Source organism: Cebidichthys violaceus, unplaced genomic scaffold, assembly GCF_023349555.1.
Source record: "Cebidichthys violaceus isolate CVI_PGR_0920_01 unplaced genomic scaffold, fCebVio1.0.p SCAF_5, whole genome shotgun sequence".
Lineage (NCBI taxonomy): Eukaryota > Metazoa > Chordata > Actinopteri > Perciformes > Stichaeidae > Cebidichthys > Cebidichthys violaceus.
Window position 1 is genome coordinate 12,439,019 of NW_027176705.1, and position 12,862 is coordinate 12,451,880.

Consider the following 12,862-nt stretch of genomic DNA (forward strand, 5'->3'; position numbering starts at 1 on the left):
AGTTTTTTTGTCCTTTTCCAGATCCATCCGCACTTAAAGTAACGTGCATAAATCTGAACAAAAAACAGTTGACATAACTCTTTGACTTATGGCTTTGCTTTGCTCTTAAATTTACGGGTTTCATATAAAATGATCAGAATTGTACTTCAGCACAGTTTTGATGTAGCTGTACTTAACTTGAGTGTTTTGGTTCTATGCAACTTTATATTTCTCCACCATTTGTAGCTCCACTACATGCGATACAATACGACAATAGATCAACTAAAACTTCAGTTTTACATTTGAATCAATGTTAACACATACCTTATTATTAGAAACATGACTTAGTATTTAACGCAATTCAGGTGGATTTTACTTTTTGATTGAACATAGAATGTGTTCTAAACGAGATCATTTTTCAGTCATTTTCTTGCACAACATGAACAAAAAGTCACCAGAAAAAGAATGATCCTTTGGCTTTACTGAAAATAGTTGTGATGGAAATAGTGCGTGGCGTGCTGCAGCTCACTCTGTGTATTAATACTCTCGGAAAATGCTACTGTAGGCTATATGTCATCAGTTTTGCTCAGCCAGCTGTGATTAAAATGGGGCCTGTCGAGGTTGCCCACAGTCTGTGGTTTTAACAGCTCCTCAAACAGAGACTCTGGCCATTATGGTCTTCCATCAGTCAACAAAGAAAATACAACCGACAAGAAGACAGAAATATATCGAAAGCAACTATTTTACAGTTTTGTCAAACGGTATGTAGCATTGAATGTGCATAAGAAGATTAATGTTGTCGATAGATCTGCAAGCAGGTCAACTATTGTGACTATTATGTCGATACAATAATCGCTATATTTTGCAGCTTCTGATAAGTCCTTCCTGTGTGATTAGTGTACCTGACTATGTTGCTTAAAGTACAAAAGCAGTTTTTGAAACACGATTTGACCATGTTTTTAATGTGTAGTTGAGCTCTTTGTGCTCATGGGAATAAACACACTGACCTCGGTGAGAAGATAAACATAACCTCAGTATTTTAATCTCACAGAAAGTAATATTTTCAGCGCATTGCCTTATCACAATGCTGCAGTCTTCCTCTTAAACAGGCAGCGCTAACAATATACACACAGATTTGTGCTGCACTGTAACTGTTCTCTTTAACTGTTATCTCTGCATCTGGGAAACATGCAGTTTTTTTGTTACAGTTGTCAAAACCAACATATTTCATTTATATTTTGCCTTAAAGCCTCATGAACATTTAGACCAAAGACACCACCAAAAACATTGTTTTTCAATCACTGGTCAATTTAGAGATTTTGTGCTATTTTTATTCCTCAACATTTCTTTTTACAGACAAGAAAACATTCAAAATATTCAATTAGGTGTTTACAACACTTGCATCTATAGATTTCTCTTAAAGTCGTCAAAAGTAACCATTAGATAATGCCTCATTTGCATGTTTAAACCTACAGTTTAAGAAAACTTGTTACATTTTAATATTTTACTATATATATATATATATATATATATATATATATATATATATATATATATATATATATATATATATCACTCTTTTTATTTTTTATTCGTGGCTGTTGACAGTATTTTCAGATTATTGGAGTGATACAAAAATATATCCAAAATGCCTTCTGTAAAGACCTTTGACTCCAATATATCAACAAATGAAAAAGTAATATTTAACCTGACTTAATCCAATGTCCAGATTTCTGTTCTGGAAATGTATTTAGATTAGCGCATATTTGATAAAATAATGCTCCATTTGCATACTTAAACATACATTTTCAGAAAACTTGTAATACAAAAAAGAATTGAGTTAATGTAAGTAATCAACTGGGGAAGTTCAGTGGCGATATCTATTATTTAATTTCTTCATCCAATTCACCTGGGGTTACTCAGCTTAAACATGACACAATGCATAGCAATGCATTACTGAACCCAGCAAACAGACGTATGCAGTTTCTTAATTGCAGAGGCAGGAGTTGTTACAGTATCTCCTCTGTGATAATGATTATCTCCACTTAGCTCCATTGTGGTTACAACACAGATACTGTACCTTCATCTTATCTTCCAGCTGTGTGTGTGTGTGTGTGTGTGTGTTTGTGTGTCGATATTCTTCCTCAACATACTCCTGTTTACATCACCAAACAGCATGTTTCAGTCATTTCTCTACAGTGTAAGCTTTCCGTCCGTCAGTTTCAGGTCTGCAGTCAAAACCCGGACGTGTGACTGTTAGTGTGACACTCAAAACTAAAAATAATATCCATTGTCACTGTAAAGCCTGTCGTTGTTGTGCATGTGAGCTGTAAATTCCAGCATATCTTTTAAATAAATGTTGTTTTTTTATATGATTTTCTAGAATCATCTTAATGCTTGATGGTGTTTTTTATTAGAACTGTTTGTAAGTAAGCTGAAAGCTACTGCAAATCAGATACAATGTCATTGTATGCTTAAACATACACGTTCAATAAAGCTTTTATTGATTGATTCTACTTTAAGGTACAGTACATCAAATAGTCATAGTAAATTATATATTAGTGAACATAATACGTTTGTATAGTCTTGAATTTGGTAACACTTTACTTGAAACCCCAATAATCAATAAGCACTTAAAGATGTGCTTATATCTGCTTAGAGCTATATTATAGTGTGCAATAAACTGTTTATTAAAAGCTTATATGCTGCTTATAAATGACCTGAAGGGAAACAACCGCTATTTTTTACAATATGACTACTGCTGTTGAGACCAAAGCATGCCTTAGTTAGAATTAAAACAAACAAAGTCATGCAAACTTAAAACGTTAAGAGACTCACTGTCAGGAGAAACTGACAGTGAGGAAAACACTTGATGATGATTGGCTGCTAAGGGAGGGGACAGTTTGTAGACCCTGATAAATGTGAAGTTTCATGGTCTCCCCTGACAAATCATCAATGGCCAGGAACCTTCAACAGACACACACTATTGCTCCCACCCACACACATTTTGCAGAAGTCAAAAGTTCCTTTTTCAATTTAGAGTCAAACAGCGGGCCTTGTTTATTTCATTTTATTTGACTCCAGCTGAAGGCCTCCGAGAGTAGCTCAGGTTATAACTGTACGCTGTACAATACGAGAGAGGGAGAGACATTTTTTGGTTTTCGTTGAGTGAGAGGAAATTTTGAAACATTGTGCAATGGTGCCGCAAAAGTTTTGAAAGGTTGTGAGAGCTTTTTATCCTGCAAAGCATCTGAAGACTCGGTCCGTTGGAGAAGAGGTCTCCATGTTGCATCCACACAGAATGGAGAGCTACCTCATCCCCCCTGTAAGTATCATTTATTTATTTTGTATCATTGTCTAAACTCTGAGGAAACTTTAAAGCTTAGAGGAGTTCCTTGAGTAGTTTTTTTTTTTTAATGCAGCATTAAACAGAAATACATTTGATAGTTAAGAGGATGGACAACATGTATTATTTCAAATTAAATGACTTAATGTGAGTCTACTTCAATTTGAATACAGCACACAAGCTGTAAGTCTTTTATACTACGGGCGACATGAAAATGAAACTCAAAACGTCTTGAGAGTTTCAGAACAGTAGTAGCATGAAACAAGTGATAATGATAACACAGCTATTACTAATGCTTCATCTGACTTACAAATTAAAACATATTTAGATACAATGTGAGCATTTTTTATAAGACAAATGGTGTGTTTTATTATTTAATGTGTGTTATTTGCATCAACATCCAGTTAAAGATTTTACTTTCATGAGTTCTTGTGACTGAAAATCTTTTTATTTGCTCTCTCAGCACTCAGAAGAAATGTACGATTCTGAGATCTACAGACATCAAATTGCAGAATATTATAATCCATATGTCCTAGATGCAGATATCCAGGCAGGTGAGTTTTACTCCAACGTGTGTTTTGTCTCATACAACCACAGTTTCAATTGAAACTGTCACTTGTTCTATTAAATTACTGTGAGTGATGTTTAAATTAAAAACATTTCAAAATGCAAATAAATGAAGATGATGGTCGGGGGAAAGATCAAATCACATGAAACTTGTTTCAATTTTCAATTAAAGGAAAATACTTAATATAATAATCTTCAAATTAATCACCATAACTTTATGTGGTAACACTGTCTTTTTCTGGTGTATTATAGGTAAAACGCCTGCAGTGTGCAGCTGGAGCGCACCACATTAGGGTGTATAGAACACAGGAAACAGATGCCATTTCTTTCGGCCGCTACAACTTACAGACATAGAACAAACTTTCGCCCCATGGGGTTTTATTGATACAAGACAGGGGCTTTACTTTCTCTTGTAATCAACAGTTTTGCATATTGCACCAAAACAATCTAAATTGGGGTGGGAAAAACGTGTCCTGACCTTTATAACAAAAAAAGCCTCCACTGAGAATGTGCCAGTTGTCATTGTGATAAAAATATCTCATATTTATATCCAAAATACTTAGAAAATACAAATAAGAACACTATACATACAAAAGAGTAATCTGACAGTGTTACAGTGGATCTGTGATATGGCTTTATTATATGGCTAATCAAGTAATGGCTTGATTCATTACTTTTAAGAGTGTACAGTAGTATAATGGTAGTAGTTGCAATAGTTTGCATACTATATACTGGTTCACTTAATGTTTGGCTCTCCTCTATGTTCATACTTGAACATGAAAGCTTTAATTATCTTGTTTTATTATTGAATCCATTCTAGAAAAAAAAACACAAAACATGAAAAAAGTGCAAATTTCAAGTTAACGGCTGTGGCAACAAACAGGAAAGGGCTTCACGCTGAATTCTCTATTATTTTTCTCATTTAATTTGGTTTATGCAAACTCAAGCACAGTGAGTAAGTAGCTCGTCATCAAGTCTAGTTGCTTTGGACTTAGTGGTCTTAGATGTCTGGCTTCTTTCATGAGTCATCTCAAACATGTATTTCCGCTTCACATGTTTATGACTTTTACATGAAGCTGTGTGTTCCAGCCACTGAGGTTAATTTCTGTCTTGTTTTGGAGTTATACAGTCAACAAAACGCAGTGGCCATTATGCTGTTTCCCTCTCTCTCTTCAGATCACTGGGAGTACCACACTCACCCTCACGTACACCCTGTAGAGTTTGAGAACCTCCAAGAGGCTAACTTCACAGAGCTTCAGAGTGTGCAGACTCTGCACGCGCCCAGCCTGCTACGACACGACGCCATACGGTACGACGCAGAAAACCTGCTGGATCCAAATCTTGGGGCACATCCTCACGTGTTACAGCAACCAGTAAGTCCTTCTGTCACCCAACGAACCCATACATTAAAGGAATGAAAAGTACATCTGCACACATGGCCGCATGTTGCACACAATAAATATAAAATTAAATCTTATTAAAATGAAGAAAACTAAAAATTACTGTTTTGTTGTGTTCAGTGCAGAGGTTGTAATCACTCATTGTTCAAAGTGATTAGAGTAATAATAAGACTTTCCGTAACACTATTGCCACTAAAATATAATTCCAAGGAACAGAGAATCAAACTGTTGATTGTTTAAAAAATGTCACACAGAGGCTTTATGACCTTCATACACGCCTCTAAATCTCCAAATATCCTTCTAGCTCACTGCAGCCATCTTCAAACTCTACATAATTCACAGTTTAGTTTCAAATTAGAGAGAAAATCCAGGGAGCTGGAGGCCTTTTAAGGTCCTGTGACAAAAATCAGGAAGTGAATCTTTGAGTTAAAAAAATAAATAAATTTGGGGTTTTTTAATTCAGTATGAAAAGAATAATTTATTCTAATAGAGTCTGAACGCTTAGTTAAGCTCACTCAGTGTCACAACTACACACTCCACCCCTCCAGTCGTGAACCAGTGAACCAGAACAGAGATAGCAGCATTAAGGTGCAGTATCGCTTACCAAGTCAACATTTTTAAATTGTAAACCTCTTCACTTCCACGTACCATTTGTTGGGTCCATCATTACGAGCTCTTGTTGTGCCGACAAGAATAAAATATTTATATGGCACAATTCAAACACTTACTTTGTATCTATCTAAAAGAAAATAAATGAAATATAGACTTTAAAAGAGTGAATCTAAAATAAAATGTAAAGTTAAGTACATACCAAATTCACAGGTGTATTTTACTTGTTCTATCATTTACTCTTTTAAATTCTAGTCAAAATTACACGCTACATGCCAAATACATCTGGCTGAACGCACCTACAATTTTTCCATCTGAGGTCACTGTGAGGCCAAAGGTGGAAACAGATTTAAATATTTCCCACTGTGTGATGTAGATCAGTAACGTGCTGGAACAAGCAGATACAACATGTGAAGTAGTGAAAATCCAACACAAAGTATATTCCATATGAAAAAAACCCCCCAGCAGATTTTTAGATATACTTGAATCTTTAGCAATACTTGGGCATCTTTGTGTTAGCACACCTATTGTTCTTTCCAGGAATATATGATGACAATAACTACTGATTATTCATTTTGAAATAATATTTCAACCAAAATTGCATTTAATTTCATGTCATTTTATTTTCTTCTGTGCATCTAGCACGGCTTTATTATATGGCTTGATTCATTCATTTTAAGAGTATACAGTAGTATAGTTGTAGTAGTTTCAATAGTTTGCATACTAAATACTGGTTCACTTAATGTTTGGCACTCCTCTATGTTCATACTTGAACATGAAAGCTTTAATTAGCTTGTTTGATTATTGAATCCATTCAGAAAAAAAGACAAAACATAAAAAAAAGTGCAAATTTCAAGTTAACGGCTGTGGCAACAAACAGGAAAGGGCTTCATGCTGAATTCTGTATTGTTCTCCTCATTTCATGTGGTTTATGCAGACTCAAGCACAGTGAGTAAGTCTTCAAGTCTAGTTGCTTTTAACTTTGTGGTTTTAGGTATCTAATGACAAAGATTGATTTCCATAGACATAGAGTCTATGGAAATGTAATTTTATTTTCTTCCGTGCATCTAGCACTGTTCACAGGTAAACCTGAATTTGATTGGATGGATAGGATTGTAATAATGAATAAAACATAATTAATTTATTACATGTGAAAGGTATTCACAATCAAATAGGATAGTGAAAGCACTGGGAGACTTTATATTCCAGTTTTCAGTGTTTCTTAAGCATAAGGCACATAACATACACACACAAGGACCTATCTACTAAAACACAAGACATGTTTATTTCAGCTACGCAATTTGTGTTTTTGCTGTTCGTATCCATTACAAAGAAGCCACAAAGCATGTGTGCTTTTAGGTCACATGATGGTGGTCAGCTAAAGCAGCGTCCACCGATTGCAGCTCATGCAGAGAGATGTCACCTCTTTCACTCACAGTGAGAAGATTTTAGTGCAAACCTACATGAACAGAATATGTCTGATGTTAGGTGCTTTATAATATATCTGTAACAATGTAATCTCTCTGAATGGTCAAACTGTAGTTTGAAATATGCCATAAAACATCCCAACACACTTAAAGTGTCAGACATGGTTGTTTGAAAGGGGTTCTAGGGGAATCGAAATAAAATTAATTTCTTTGAAAATCTTTTGCGGTCGGGGATGAGGTGTAAATATCATTACTGGTGGATGTAGTATTCAGTTAATTTACTTAATTAAAAGTATCAAAACCACACTAAACAATATTTCATTGTAAGTAAAATTTCTGCATTCAAAAGAAGACATTCTCCCTCCCAACTCATCAGTTACTGTCACGTGGCCATGTCAGTTTCCATTCATTATGTGCAGTGTCTTTTCAAAATAAACATCTGTCTTCACAGGAGGCTTAGGTAACAAAACCACCTAGTTAGGTTTAGGAAAGGTGTGTGTTTACGTTAACTTGACTGACTAAGCGTCGGTATTTCTCGAGTTGGGAGTGAGATTGGGTTGGCTGACGCTGCTCCGAACCGCCTGTCCATCTGCCGCTGTTTTTACCCACACCCGTGAACAAGACCTCGAGATACTTGAACTTCCTCGCTTGGGGCTGTGACTCACTCCCAACCTGGAGGGCACAATCCACCGTTTTCCGGTAGAAAAACATAAAAAACATAATTGTGCAACCAAAGAAATACGGAGACATATGTAACATTGTCATACAGTTTGAAAAACTGTATTTCTTCTAAAACCTGAAGGCAACATGAAGCGGATTTGAATATGATCAATAAGTTAGCCATTAGAGTTGTGTTGATTTAAGTCTAATTAACTTTGACTCCTGGATTTTAGGTGGCGTTCTTCCCTCGGGCATTGTATCCACCACATGTGTCCCAGCGCAGCTCTGATGATGAGGAGCACGGAGCACGAAGTCCACCACTGGAGGTGTCTGATGAGGAGTGTCTGAGAGATCGAGTCTCTTATGTCACACCAGGAGAGCTGGGTAAGGATAAAGATGTACAGGCTATTTCATGTGTGCAGTTGGGGAGCACTCCAGCTCTCTACTGAGCAGTTAACACGGATACTCTAAGATGAAACCAGCTGTGCTGGCCATGTGAGGATTCTCAATCATCCAGGTCATGATATATCTAGAAGTGCTAAGTCACTTGACTTGCTTTAGATAAGGGGTGTCAAACATATGGCCCGAGGACCAGAACCGGCACGCCAAAGGGTCCAATCCAGCTGTCTGGGTGACTTTGCGAAGTGTGAAAATTGTGGATACGATATTATAGATCCCGCGGGCTTATGTCAGGCTACGCGCCACAACACTGTCAAGCGTAGACTACTGTTCATGCAGGAGCCACCGGTGGAAAATGTCAAAAAGGAGAAAAGTGGAGTGACAGAGTTTGGCCCAGTTGGTATTTCAGGACAACTGAGAACAGAGAAGATCAATGAATTGTAGTCAGGTTTGAGGAAACACTAGTCTGTTTTAAGTGGTAACCACGAGATCAGTGAAACGTCTTAGGCTGTTCATCATCTGTTTTGTAAATGGATTGTTTTTGAACTGTGAACTTACAGAATGTGCTTGTACCTCTTTGCACTAAAAGAGAGGGTAAACAATGGAGGTGTTGTTATTTAGATAATAAATGTATATGCATTGGTTTAGCCCATGAACTAAAATGGCTTTGAGACTCCCGCTTCAGATTCTTCAGTCTCAAGAATCTAAATCAGTGTTGCAGCAGGCCAGTGTTGTGTTCCTCGCATTGGGATGGTGCCGGTCTGGCATTGAGTCATGTCAGCTTTGTATTCTGCTGACAATTTAAGACACACTTTTAGGATGAGCTACTAGTTGCACAACTGCTTTTACACTGCTGGTTATGCATCTTTAAAGGAAGTGGGCTCACAAAAAGACAGACTGGTTGTTTGTCTGTTATAAACTAGAATGTTTTTGGTCTCCAAGGCTTTATAACGTATTGTGGAAATAATCCAGCAGGTGTACTAAAAGAATGGTAGACTATCCCCAATAATTCCCATTTTGGCCTTCTGATGAGGCACCCCCTTGTCAGAGATTTTATAGAGTGATGTTTTGGTGTAAGCCTATCTGCAGAAATGTGAACAGTCATCAGCACATTAACATAAAGCACTAATGGCTCATAGGTTGCTGGTCTGGGAAACGAGGCTGTGTCTGTACTAGCTCATGTTTGAATACAACAAGAGCAGTAAAACACTGGTTTATATTTAACATGTTTTACTTGTGTAGTAGACCTGAGAGTAATCAACTGTGCATGTCCGTGAGCACAGCTGTTGTGTTCAGTATTTCTGGTTAACATGAACACAAACATGAAGCAGGAGGAGTTCAGTGAGCATCCAGTGTGCAGTCCAGTTGGTTTAACACTGAATATTGAGAGGAGAAAATTATCTTTCTTTTAATTTTTGGAGGCACTTGATGACTTCTCTTTCCAAATATTGTGAGGGAACAGTTTCCATTTGTCACCAATTGCAGGGGACGTGTCCTGCTCAAATTACATGCTTGCTCTCCACTTCCTCTTTTGGCCAGTTTAGGACCAGCTGAGAGCTAGTCGTGTCTGGCAGTATCTGCACTGCCTGTGGCTGAATGCTTTTGGGAAAATTAGGTTTGTTTTTATCCAAGTAGCTTTGTGAGCACTTCGGCAACAGTGATAGTATGCCATCAGCTTCAGTGATACTTATTGTACCTTGCCCACATCAAGGCAGTCCTTTGTATTTTTGTTAATGCAATGCTATTTTTTACCTCATCGTGGCCTCACAGAGTCCCTCACTGAGTCCCTGTTTCAAACAAGGTTAACCAGAGAGACAGCATGTATGGTCTTATAATTACCATGTTTTGCAACTTACTAATGGCAACCATAAGGTGTCCTAAAGAGTACCCACCTTGACTGCACACCACAGATATATTGAACAAGTAGCGTGGAAAGTTTCCATACTCAGAGAACTGTGGTTACTTATGTAACTGTCAATTACAGTTTGACTGTAAAATAACTTTTTTGATAACTAGAATCAGACTTTGTCTTTAGCCTGTTTACAAAGTGGTTACACCATTGTATTTCAGGAGGACAGTTTGATGGTAATTTCTTAAATGTAAGAATTTTGTAAGCACCAATATTAAAAAGATAATGATACGATTTGATGTTATGGGAAACATACAATGTCATTCATTTTGTTCTTAGGTTTCTCTTTGAAGTTCAGCACTCAAACATCAACTTTGATGATTGATTGTATTGGTACAGACATTTGTTAAATGATGTGAAAAATGTACACATCACCAAATGTCTTATCTTATTATATTTAAAAAAAACAGTTAATATATCATCAACTAGGTCTTCCAAACAGCACCATGACAATGTGAAAAACACTGAAACTGTGACTCAAGAAGGATTACATCTCCCAGTATTTAAAAAAAAATTTTGTAGTCATTGTTGTCTTGCAAAGTTACTTTGTATTGAAGATTAAGAAACAGGACCTAGAAAAACATGTTCTGTGTCTGCCCCTCTGCCTTTTTTTTAATGTTATTGCTAATTATCATAATGTCTGAGTTATCTTAGACAATTCATATAACAGATATGGTTGACAGGTTGAAACCATCTATGGTGTCACTGTGCCACAGCTAAAAAAAACAACAAGCTTTATGCTGTTTTTAAGAATCACAAGGTTTTATTTAAATTTAATTTGATATCGTATTTCTTCTACAGTAAATATCAGTTAGTAACAGTGCAACAATGATTTTTCCAACAGGCAATAAAAAGAAGATCCGATTGTACCAGTTCCTGTTGGACCTTTTAAGTAACGGCGATATGAAAGACAGTATCTGGTGGGTGGACAGAGACAAAGGGACATTCCAGTTTTCTTCCAAACACAAGGAGGCTCTCGCACACCGCTGGGGAATCCAGAAGGGAAACCGCAAAAAAATGACCTATCAGAAAATGGCTCGTGCCTTACGCAACTATGGCAAAACTGGAGAGGTGAAAAAAATAAAAAAGAAGCTGACGTACCAGTTCAGTGATGAGGTGCTGGGGAAGAGTCATCTGGAGAGAAAATACATGTAGGCAGGAGGGATCCCGAAATGTCAAGATTTACACATGAAAAGTGTTAGATGCTTAGATGCTTAATCAAACTTGCTGTTCTAGAAATTGCATTTTGTGAATAGCACCATTACTGCTGTACAGTGTGACCAATAGATTGGTAGTGTACAGTCAAAAGGCAAAAAGTGGAAAGAGAGAGGAGGGCGTTGCAGTTTCACTTTGTGGATCCTAGACCCTGGGTCACTTTGACGGCCAGTATGCATTTGGGTGCACACACATATCAGTGCATATTTTTTTTGGAAACTTCTGTTTATACAGTTTCAATATTAAGGGACAAATCTTTTGTTTGACAAGTGAGAGTTGAAATATCCCGTAGGCCCTGAGGCTTCTTTCTAATGAGTTTGACTCTTTGTGTGTTGAACAAGCTTAAGTTCTCTTGTGGGTAATACTATGTGTACTACTCCATGTATATATAATTGAGAATTCATATTTAAAACAAGAAGACACAAATAAGTAATAAATGGGAAAGACTAGCCTTAAGATTAGCCTGTCCCATAAGGACGATTATAAGACCATTAGGACAATTACTATGGTATACTTACATGACAAAAGTGTTGTACATGAAACCCTGTTGTTGTATGTTCTAATGAGGAATTGCTTGTAAAAAATAAATTCTTCATAAACATATGTGTGTGGTGTTTTTAAGAGATACCATTTCACATCAGAGGTAAAACACAAAGAAGAAGATGAGCTCTCACATTTCACTACAGCTGTAGAGATCCCTGGTGACTATGTGGTTAATACATTGCATCCAAGTATTCCAAAGCAGCTGTGCATCCAGTTGTTTTCCCCTGAATTGACTGGTGTAGTTTTTCTTGAATGCCATGCAATAATATCTTGTCTCTGTTTTTGTTTAGTTATCGTAGTTTTATTCATAATTTTTCTAAACAAAATAGTTTTTAGCAAACTGTCGGAACACTGCAGCGATGCTTATGAAATGCTTATCAATGTCACTACCTCACATTCGCTTTGAACAGAGAAATAGGAAGTTCATATTTATTCACCACATTTCAAAACCACTTTTGCAGATTCAATTTAGTTCAATAAATAATAAAAAAAACTGTTTCAAAGAAAATGAAATAATATACAGCACGATACAAAAAACACTGTAATACAATGGAGTAATTTGCTCAAATGTAATGTGCAGTGTGTAAATGTAAAAATACTACAGCACCTGGTGTCCCAAGGGCCAACAGCTCCCCTCAATGGTCAAGTTGTAATTGATGCCCAGAAGTAATAGGTGAGAAGATGAAAAGAGCTATAATATAATAGAAAACAATACAATGCAATGCTATATAACTTAACCAGTGCTGGATAATCTTGTTCGGAAACTAAGTGAGAAAAGAAAAACACATTAACAGAAGTAAGGGTCACA

At 36.6% G+C, this 12,862-nt stretch overlaps 1 protein-coding gene across 1 annotated transcript; it reads left to right on the forward strand.

The window, feature by feature from the left end:
- Window positions 1–2,942: 2,942 nt before the first annotated feature.
- Window positions 2,943–12,112, forward strand: spi1b (Spi-1 proto-oncogene b). Its single transcript, XM_068730783.1, has 5 exons — window positions 2,943–3,304; window positions 3,789–3,879; window positions 5,069–5,265; window positions 8,222–8,372; window positions 11,141–12,112. The coding sequence occupies exons 1-5, from the start codon at window positions 3,263–3,265 to the stop codon at window positions 11,449–11,451; spliced, it is 792 nt and encodes a 263-aa protein (XP_068586884.1). The 5' UTR covers window positions 2,943–3,262; the 3' UTR covers window positions 11,452–12,112.
- Window positions 12,113–12,862: the final 750 nt, after the last annotated feature.